This window comes from Centruroides vittatus, unplaced genomic scaffold (assembly GCF_030686945.1).
Source record: "Centruroides vittatus isolate TY-2023 unplaced genomic scaffold, ASM3068694v2 contig_742, whole genome shotgun sequence".
NCBI lineage: Eukaryota > Metazoa > Arthropoda > Arachnida > Scorpiones > Buthidae > Centruroides > Centruroides vittatus.
In genome coordinates this window covers 916,421-928,110 of record NW_027122478.1, presented here as the reverse complement: position 1 = coordinate 928,110, position 11,690 = coordinate 916,421, and the positions used below count along the sequence as shown (strand labels likewise).

Sequence of the window (11,690 nt, the reverse complement as noted above, 5' to 3'; positions counted from 1 at the left end):
ATATAATGCGCAGTCGCATCACTGGACGCCATCTTGTCGGATGTTGTGAACGGTTCGTCTGTTCCACATTTTAACTGTTTATTCGTTTCAGTAGTACGTTTTTAAAATTGAAAAGCCAGCATGTCTAATAATGCAAAAACACCAGGTTCCGATCGAACCGTTAGCTGTAAGTTTAAAGTCAATTTTTTACCATTTTTTAATTATATATATACTATTATTATTGTAGAAAGATAGAATTTCATTTACTTCTAAAAAAATTTAAACATTCGAAGGTGATAGCGATCGATATTATATATAAACTTTATTTAATTATAGTAAACACAGCTTTACTCTTTCGTGCAACATCATAATGTGATGACTAATGCGTAATTCATCAAATGTTTTAAGTTACATGATCCATCAGTTTTTATTGACCTAGCCCCATCGAATACCATGCTTTAAAAAATAAAAATTTCTACTTTTATTAAATTGATATTAAACGAATAAATTCTTTGACAAAAGTCGGGGAGTCATTTTTTGCAGCTAACGAGATGAAACTGGGATGAATAGTTAATCAAAACGGGAAATTTTGCTATAAGCAGGAAAACAAGATAGGCGTTACTTCTTTTTTAAATTTAAAACGCCAATTTTGTATGTAATGAAGAATTATGGTATTAAATTTTATAAAACGTGTGCTGACTCTACTGAATTTTACATATCCTATTACAGTATCAACAAATTTTTTATATGAAAATAATCATTTTGATAGAAAATCAGTATGAGGAAAGTTTAAATATTTTATATTGATATGTAATACTATTTCGGTTAAAAATGGAGAGTATTTTTGTTATAATAATAATATACATTAAAATATTTTGAGAAATTCAAAATATTAGTTGAGAAGAAACATTTTTTTTTTTAATGACTCAAAAATTTTTATTAATTAAAGTAACTGTTTAGAAATATTGAATATAAATAATGGTAATATATTTAATTTTTTTTTTGGTGGTGAATAGTTATTGTTTAATTTCAAAGTTAAGCAATTTTAAAATATTTAAGGCTTTGTGTAATTATTACATAGCAGATATGACTATGACAACTATAGGAAAAATGAAAAAAATTTTAGAGAAAATTTCTTCCCAAAATCCTTATATTAAAATTATTCTAATTAATTTTGAAGAAGAATAATGAAATAAATGTTTAACAAATTTGAAATATACTATTATCATCTTATTGTAATAAAATCCACCTAATAAACACAGTGTTAACAAATATATTGCACTATTCTTAAAATGCTTTGCAGATATTTTTTAACATATCACAAACGTTTTTGGTCTACCCTAGGACTTTCTTCAGGTGGAGTTCTACTAGAGAAAACCCTTTTCTGGTGCAATTTCATTCTATTCCATTTTGGTGTGTTCGAATTTCCATTTTAAATTTTTAATGATGTGCACCTGCATCAGCTGTTATAATGCCAGTTCACACATAATGGAGAAAAACAGAATCGCACCAGAAAAGGGTTTTCTCTAGTAGAACTTTACCTGAAGGTCCTAGGGTAGACTGAAAATGTTTGTGATACGTTAAAAAATATCTGCAAAGCATTTTAAGGTTAGTATGATATATCTTATTGTAACTTTAAAATTTTGGTGATGATATATATTTTTATGTTATACTTGAACAAAAAGTATTTCTCACAAATTTTGCTACAAAATATTAAAATTATGATTATCTTTATTTAAAGATATATTTTGTATTTCAGACAATTAATTTCAGTTTGAAATGGAAAAAAATTTTTTTTTTTTTTTTCGAAACATTGAGAATTTTAGTATAATTTTTTTGTTTTGAATATAGTTTTTACAGTACATCTTTAAGGCTCCCATCTCCAAAACTTAATAAAACTGACCATCTCAAGAAGTGGTCTTGTTAATTAAAGAGGGCAAGGAAAATATAATGTATATTCAATAGTAATACATAGTTTATACAGTATTCTAATGTAACCTACATAGACTATTCTTTAGGCAATAATTTAAAAATTTTATTGAAAAAAAAATGTTATATATTGATTAACACTATACTGCAAGAAAATTTATTTATTAAATACATTACATATACAGTAGAGCATCAATTATCTGAATGCCAATCAACCGAAACATTGGTTAACTGAAAGCGTTCCAGTCGGCAAATTCAAATTTCCGCTAGTGCTGTGGCGCTGCAGCACTCACTCTCCCCATCCCTACCAACCTAAACTGTAGGCCTAGTTTAATGAACTGCTTTATGTAAGGTATGTATTTGTAAGATGTGTGATACGAAATATATACAATACAGTTTTGTGTTTAATATATTTTTTCATAAAGGATCAGTTATCTGAACAACCTCAGTCCCGAATTGTTTTGGATAATCGATGCTCTACTGCAGTGATTCTCAACCCCCCTTTTTTTCGTTACGGTACACTTATAATAATTTTAAAATTTGGTGGCATGCACATTTACTTTGGTAAGAACTGCAGGACAACCGGTGACGTCATAACAGTGATTTTTAAATGCCATTTGTTATTTAGGTCACATTTTCTAAACACCTTGGTAACTAGCAGCAGTTACTGGTAACACCGGTTACAATTTCCAAACGTTCCCTAGGAAGATAGAACTGATTGAACTAGTTCTCTGGTGTCGCTTATATGTAGGTATTCCCAGTGGCAGCACACTTAAAAAATCTTGCAGCACAGTGGTTGAAAATCACTGCTCTACTGTAATTCTGTGTATTGTACATAAAAATGAAATGCATACAGTCTTAAATGATTGATTTAAATTTGAATAGATAATTGCTTACTTTGTTTTAATTTTTTTGACAAAATGGTTCCTTTAATAATTTTTATCTATTTAGTCAAATAGATTCCTCTTTCAGAACAAACAAATTCCAAAATTAACCAAATACCACCCAAATTTGTTGTTGTCAATTACCATTTTGTCTATTAATATTCATGGAAAGATTAAATTCATTGGCTTTGTTATATTATTTAATTTATTAAGAATGAATACCTTATGCTTTATTCTTATGTTCTAACTTGCTAAAGATATTAATAGCAAACTATAACTTCTCTATGATAGAATCAAATATGAGAAAATAGACATATTAAAATTTGAAAAAAAGATTGAGACAAATTTTTATACCTAATGTAATACACTCAAACCTGTTTTTGTGCGATTTGTTTTGTGTGATTTTTTGTGTGCTGTATATGAATTTCAATAAAATTGGTATACTGCACAAAAATAATTGCACGAAACACATTGCACGTACAAAAAAAGATCGCACAAAAACAGGTTTCAGTGTAATGCAATATGCCCAATATTGTACATTCCCATGGTTTTGATTTTATCATCTCATCCAAGATAATGACTGACCACCTGGATTCATCTTGGATGAGTCTAGGCAGTCATCATTGGTTGGATAAAAGTGATCAACTTAAGAGTATAATTAAAAACAAGGTTAAAAACAGTAAGTCCTATAAGATAAGAATTCTGTTTTAAGAAAATCTGATTATCTATTATTAAAATTATAATTATTAATTTAGATAAGAGATGGCACCTAACACTTACCTCTAGTACCAAATTTATTTGTAATAATTATTTGATTATAGCTATATTACAGCTATATTTAGGCGATTGTTGGATTATTATATTATCTAAAGAAGTGGTCATTTGAAGAGATTTTACCATAAATGGTTCAAATTATTAAATATATTGCATAAAGTAGCATTTAGAAAGTCCTTTTATTAATTAGCACTTTCAATTTGAATGAATAAAATTTATAACTTCTAGTGAAATCTCAATATAATAATTTTGTCATTTGATTTAATATCATGTTTGAGTTATTATTAGATTCATGTCATATTTACTAATATTCACATTTATGTCATCAATAAAATCTTGAATTCTGTCATTATTCTTATCTATAGTATATCTAATTGGTATCTACATTATATTTAAACTAATTTATCCAGTTAACTTCTTTAATAATCTGAAGGGATATTCATATAAACTAAGCCAGAATAAACACTAGTTCAAATATTAAAAAAGAAAATATACATAATATCTTATTATTATTATTATTATGTTGGGTTAAGTGAGATATACTCGGTTAACACCGGTGGCTGTGTACTATGCCGGACCAGAGTCAAGGCATAGTAACCAAAACAGAAATTAAAGAAATGTATCAGTGTGTGTGTCTGTATTCAGGAATTTTCTCATAATATGACATGTATTCAATATAGTGGCTTTCTGCAGTGTGATGTATGTGTTTCTATTCAATTCCAATGTGCCCAGGCTTTTGTGTAGCATGTGTGGTATGACACCTGTAGAGGAGAGAACAACAGGTACAATAAGCACCCTATCCATCCTCCACAGATGCCTTATTTCCTGGGCAAGTTCTGTGTACTTGCTAATTTTTTCAGTGCATGCGTTTTGTATATTGTGAGTGTTTGGAATGGATATGTCTATAATGTATGTGATTTTATTGTGTTTGTCAATGAGTGTGATGTCTGGTCTGTTGTGGTAAATTGTTTTATCTGTGATTATGGCTCTGTCGTAGTACATTTTGTGCGTGTTGTTTTCCAATACTGTCTGTGGAATGTATTTGTAGTATGGTTCGTGGATGTCTACTAATTTGTGTTTCTTTGCAAGCTCTTGGTGTATTATATTTGCTACTTGATTATGTCTGTGTAAATAATCTGTCTGTGCCAAGAGCTTGCAACCAGAGGTGATATGTTGTATAGTTTCTGGCATGACGTGACATTTTCTGCATGTGTCATTTGTGAGTGTTGCATCTTTGAGTATGTGTTTTCTGTAGTTTTTAGTATTTATGACCTGATCCTGTATGGCAATCATGAATCCTTCCGTCTCCCCAAAGAGGCATCCCCGAGCTAACCAGCTGTTTGACGCAGTTTTGTCAACAAAATCCTGGGCCAGATCATAAGGATGCCTGCCATGGAGTGCCTTTCGAGCCCACGATTGCTTAATGGTGTCTATGCTTTTTATATGTTGCGTTGTGTCCATATGATGTGAGTGTAAGTTTAATGGTGTGTTATTCGAGTCTGCTAGAGTTACTGCTTTATGTAATTGTGATGTTTCTTGTTTTTTGTAGAAAAACTCTCGCAGTGACTGTATTTGTTTGTAGTGAAGGTTAACTATGTCAATCAGGCCACGTCCGCCATCTTTACGTGGAAGGGTTAATCTTTCTGTGGCGGATTTAGGATGATGTTGTTTATGCTTAGTAAGTGTTGTTCTTGTTTTCCTTTGGAGTTGCTCAAGATCTGTGTGAGTCCAATGTATAACTCCAAAAGAATATGTGAGTACTGGGATGACATATGTGTTTATTGCTTTAACTGTGTGTTTTGCATTTAACTCTGTTCTGAGAATAGCATTTAGCCTACTTTGGTATTCTTTAATTAATCTTTGCTTTATTTGTGTATGTTCTGTTAGTTTGGCCTGTTGGAATCCTAAATACTTGTAGAACTCGCCCTCTTCCATGGATTCAATAATGTCTCCATTATCCAAGCGCAAAATCTTCTTTCTTCAGGATTCCTTTTTCTATGTGGACTGTTTTGCATTTATCTAGGCCAAATTCCATTTGTATGTCCTTGGTGTATGAATGTGTGATTTGTAGGAGTTGATGAAGTTGTTTTTGTGTGGATGCATAAAGTTTTATGTCATCCATGTACATGAGATGTGACAGTGTAAACTGTGTTGTTTTTTCGTGTCTGATATTGTAACCATATTGCGTGTTGTTTAACATGTTGGATAATGGGTTCAGGGCTAAGCAGAACCAGAGAGGACTCAAGGAATCTCCTTGAAAAATTCCTCGCCTAATAAAAATTTGGTTTGTTTGTATGGAAGTGTTACTAACCCTGAGATGTAGTGTTGTTCTCCAGTGCTGCATAGTGTTTTGAAAGAATGCAATGAGTGATGGATGTATTTTGTACATGTGTAGAATATGTAGCAGCCAACTGTGTGGAACACTGTCGAATGCTTTTCTGTAGTCTATATATGCCATGTGTATGTTTCTGTGTTGTTTGTGTGCTTGCCGTAGAATGACTGAATCTATGAGTAACTGTTCTTTGCATCCCCTGTGGTTTCTACGGCAACCTTTTTGCTGTTCTGTTAGAATGTCGTGTTCTTCAACGTGTTTGTATATTTTGTTTGCGATACAGGATGTCAATAATTTGTAGAGTGTTGGAAGACATGTAATTGGTCTGTATTGTGTGGGGTCTGTGGTATTGTTGTTTTTAGGTTTCATGTAGGTGATGCCCTGGGTAAGAAAATTTGGCATGTCTTGTGGATTGATGATGATGTGTGTTAGATGTTTAGCTAGTTCCTGGTGCAGTGATGTAAACTTTTTGTACCAGAAATTGTGAATGTTGTCTACACCAGGTGTCTTCCAGTTGTGTGTTCTGTTAACAGTGTATTGGAAATCATGTATGTTTATTTCAACACAGGGCATAGTTGGTATGTTGTGCAAGTTTCTGTTCTCCTCCTCGATCCAGCCTGCTTCAGCATTGTGCGTGACAGCACTGGACCAAAGAGAAGACCAATATGTTGTGAGTTCTTCTTCTGTTGGTGTGCCACTGTGCTGTGTATCAGTGTTTGCTTTGTTATTAATTTGTCTGTAAAAGAGTTTTTCATTGTTTGTAAATAATTTATTTTGTTGTTTTCGTAGTGTACATGTTTTGTATCGTTTAAGTCTACGTGCTTTGGCAGCAAGTTTTTGTTTTAGTGTATCAATGTATTCTGTAATGCGTGTGTTGTGATGTTCATGTTTTGTGTGTGTTTTTATTTTCTTGAAAATGTTTTTGAGCTGTTTCCTTAATTTGGGTGTTATGTTGTTTTTAGTGTATTGTGTTAGCCTGCCTAATTGCTGTCTAATGTCATTTATTTGTGTTTCTATTCTTCTCTGCCAGGCAGGCTTGTGATAGAATTGTGTTTTCTGTGTATTTGTCTGTGATTGTACTTTCAGTCCATGGTGTGTCACTACTGTGACTGCCCCAGCATAAACTAATGTATGAATGTCTGCGAGTGTAGAAATTGAATGAATGTAGTGTGATAGTAAGTGAGTGTTTACATAATTTAGTGTTTTTCCTACTTTCTTTGACGTGTTGATTTTTGGTATTCGTGGTCTTTGTGTGGGATCTGTGCCTGTATATTTAGTGAGTGTTTCCTCAAATATATGTGAGAGCGTATTAACTAAATCCATGTCTATGTTATCAGTGATGGATGAGGAAGTGTCTGTAGTATCATTAGTGGTAATTGTTGTATGTGTGTTATTATCAATGCTTGTTGCTGGATTATCCTGACAGGTTACATGATCTTCATTAATGTTAGATGTTTCTGTCTGTTGATGTATTTGATCAGCAACCTGTTGTTTGATAAGTTCAAGTGTTGTTTGTGGAATAAGGTTGTTGTGTATAATTGTTCTTTTTTGATCAACAACCCTTTGTTCGGTGACAGTGAGATGAGGATACTGTTGTGTGAATCTATGGTGTAGTTGTTGTCTGTATGCTGTCATGTTTGTTTCGAGTTTTGTGATGGTGTAATAAGTACGGATGATAAACTCGTTCATTTCTACTGTCCATTTCATCTGTTGGCGTGGTTTTCCAGCCTTTGTGGTCTGTGGATGCATTGCCACAGAAACACCAAGGCTGGGTTGGTTCCTCACATCTGTTGAGGGCATTGCAGTAGCCATGCTTGGGCCGGTGCTGCTTTCGCCACCGGTAACTAAGGGAGACTGTGACCTATTTTTCGAACGTGAGCCTCTGCCTAACCCACGAACGCGGACCTTGTTAACCCGAGCGACGTCCGAGCCGGTATCACACTTTGATCTAGTTATTACCATGATGAATATCTCCACAGAATGTGGGTGTGGTCACTCTTAGCTTCATTTCTCCCCATAGACCTTACTGGCATGGGTGTCCCTACCAGGAGCTTATGCTCCAGCCTGCATTGCCCTATGGATCAGTAAAATTACTGGGCTCTCCCACCACGACCAGGTGGTGACCACGGGAGAGTTATTATTATTATTATTATTATTATTATTATTATTATTATATAGACAAATTTATTGTCAACTTGTTACAAGGAGGATAAGAGAGTTTTATCTCCTTATTAAATCAGTTACAATTTGTAATAAATAACAAATACAATTGTATTACAATCAGTTGAACACAAAAATTTAACAAAAATATATATCAACAACAAACTAAAATGAATATTTTCCATGTATTTTTATACTTTTAGATAGTATTTAATTCATTAGTAACATTTTTTTTAAAAATTATTCAAACAATACAATTGAAATTTTGACAAGTTATTTAGTAGTATTTTATAATTTAAAGATTTATTTAATTGTAGAATTTCTATAACCTTATATTGTTTATGCATATTTTTAAATTTTTTATGGTATTTTAATAAATGAATTATAGTAAATTCTTTTTCATTATACTAAGGACAGTAATCCTTTGTGAAGTCAATATATACATTATTAAAAAATAATGAAAATTTATTTAATTTCAACTGCATTATCATTCTTTATATATTTAACTGTATATTTGTTGTCATATAATTGAAATCAAACTGTATATTTACTTATCAATATACTAATTAAAAGAGGGTTTCAGTTTGTCTGACTTAGTTTGAGTAAATGGCTGGAGCTAAAAATACAGTTCAGATATCAAATTATAGTTCTTATCCTGTAAATCAGAGATGGACAACCTGCGGCCTGTATTAGCATATTGTGTGGTCCGTGTCACACAAAATATTACAAAACAATATAACTGTCTATTAAAAAAAATTTTAAATACTGACATCTACTCGTCTGTAATTGTATTAAATACCAAGAACCCGCTTCGTATATATATTCGACACAGCACAATCACCTTGACTTACATCCAAAGTTACGGAACCGAACCCCATTGTAAGTCGAGAAGTGACTATTTATTTCACCATAGTCATAGTTTTATTCATTTTATTTGACAAAAGTAAATACAAAATTAATATATAGTTCATTTTAATAATTTTTTCAGTGTAGATTTTTACCTTACATTCAGTTTTGGTTTCGTTTTCTGAGCTGCAATTTGAAAAATTTGCAGATCTATGAATTCCCACCGTCATCCGTCTATCTGTCTTTCCTTAAACTAGGAGCAGGAGGCCTCAATCAACTATTTACGAACTTCCAGTTCAAAACTGAAGTCACGTTATTTCAATTCAAAAATTTTCCCCTGATAGAGTTAGATAAATGACTGGCACGACTCTATTGCTAGGAAAAGTATGCTGTATGGGGGAAAGGCACTACTGATTTGAGGCGGAGAACATATATTTTAAATTAGATTAATTAAAAATTGCAGCCCAGTGTTGTTCAGTTTTGGTTTCATTTCATCGTGAGTGATGTTCGTGGATTTGTTTGTAAATCGAAGATATGGATCATAAAAGAAGACAATAAGCTTTAGATTTAATACAAAAAATATATATATTTCATTAGATTGGAGTTGGTAAAGAAATGTCTCCGAATAAACAGACAACTTCATACATTTTTATAGCGAGGGGAAAACAGACTTTTCTTAAATATGACAGTTCTACTAAAACTAAAAAGTCTTTTACTTAGTCTTATATAATTTAGGCTGTGTAATAGGGTAAAATTTTAAATTAAGAAAAGTACAGAAGTAGCAGCTGTTTTTACTCTTTGTTTTTCATTTTAACCTAACAATAATTTTTTTTATTTTTTATTTTTATGTAGGCAATTTTGATACAGGTGGTACTTAGTCTAAAGTTGAAAATCAATGCAATCAAGATCCCATTCTAATGTGATTCTATTGTATAATAATATACTATTTGATATAACGGACGAGTTCGTAATAACGAGTAATTGCAATAAAATGGACTTTCATTGTGATGAACCAATATCTTCAATTCCATAGTAGTTCGTTACATCAGGCTTTTACTATATTTATTAGTGCAGTATTTTATTCATTTTATTTATCCTCAATTTATAGATGTCAAGAAGAAAAAAAAATTGAAGATGAAAATCGAATTTATAATGAATTGTGGAAATATGATTACTTTTTCATTCATTATGAAAAAAATCTTGTTTATTTAATTTGTTTGGAAAGTATTGGAGTTTTTAAGGAATATAACGTTAAAACGCATTACACCACTAAACATTCCAATAAATATGACCAGTTTACTGGAGACTTAAGAAAACAGAAAGTGGAAAAACTGATAAAAGCTGTAACCTCCCAGCAAGCATTCTTAATGAAAACAAATAATGAATCTGAATCTGTTACAAAAGCCAGTTATGAAATTTGATATCTATTGGCAAAAAGTCTTCATTGTTATTCTGATGAATTGTTTATAAAAGAATGTATTGAAAAAGCAGTTGAAATTATGTCCTGATCAGAAGAAGATTTTTGCTAATATTAGTTTATCTCAATGAACAGTAGCGAGAAGAATCGATGAAATGGCAGATAATGTTGACGAATGATTAAAAAAAAAACAAGTAAAAGCCTTTGAATATTTTTCCATTTGTTTGGATGAATCCACCGACATAACAGATACAGTTTAAGTTACAATTTTCATTTGTGGCGTTGATTCAGAATTAAACATTACTGAAGAATTTTTAGATTTAGTTGGGCTAAAAGGAAATACTACAGGAGAAATTATGTATGGGGCTTTTGAAAAAACCTTACAAAAAAATGAACTCTCACTATTAAAACTTAGTGGAATTACAACTGATGGTGCCCAGTCTTTCAGAGGAGAGCGACACTGTTTAATTGGTATTCTCTCGAATAAATTAGCACAAAATGAAAATTCAAATGATTTATTTATTTGCCATTGTGTTTTACATGGAGAATTTATGTGCTAAGACAATTAATATGGAACATGTTATGGATATAGTAGTATCCACAGTGAACTTTCTGAGAGGTTGTGCATTGAACCATTGTCAGTTAAAAGAATTTTTGTCTGATATTGATGCTGAATATAATGATGACGTTTATTTTACTGATGTCAGATGGTTAAGCAAATCTTCAGTTTTACAAAGATTTTACCATTTCTTACCAGAAATAAAATTATTTGTGGAAATGAAAGGAAAACCTGTTAAAGAACTTTCAGACTGTGAACGGCTGACAGATCTTGTGTTGTTTGTTTATATTACAATGCATTTGTCAGAATTAAATATAAAAATGCAAGAAAAAATCTTATCATATCTGAATTTATAACATTTATAAAAGCGTTTATATCCGAGCTCAAATTATTGAGCACACAATTGCGTAACAAAAATTGTCACTTTTTTCCCACTTTATTACAACGCACTGAACCTAAAAATTATTTTAAATATGCAGAGAAAGTTGAAGAACTAGAACAAAAATTTAAAAATAGATTTGAAAAATTTCTTAGCCAAGAAAACAAAATACAGATAATTACAGCACCTTTTTCAGTAAACATAGAAAATGTACCAAATGAACTTCAATTGGAGTTAATAGACTTCCAAAGTAATTTAGATTTGAAAGATACTTTTAAAGAAAAAAATTTGGTAGATTTTTTTAAAACTTTTATCAAAGAAAATCAATTTCCTAACTTAAGAAAGCATGCAGCAAAAATTCTATCCTTATTTTGTACAACTTACGTATGCGAACAGTTTTTACCGCAATGAATTTAGTGAAAAGTAACACA

The 11,690-nt window shown here is 31.4% G+C and overlaps 1 protein-coding gene across 1 annotated transcript in view; it reads left to right on the top strand.

Annotated features, from left to right (window-relative positions):
• LOC136981053 (serine/threonine-protein phosphatase 2B catalytic subunit 2-like) overlaps nt 1-11,690 on the top strand; it is a 129,702-nt gene continuing 118,012 nt past the window's right edge. Inside the window, exon 1 of the mRNA XM_067277329.1 lies at nt 1-166. Within this exon, the coding sequence (XP_067133430.1) occupies nt 121-166 (46 nt within the window). The 5' untranslated portion in view covers nt 1-120. The remainder of the gene's footprint in view (nt 167-11,690) is intronic.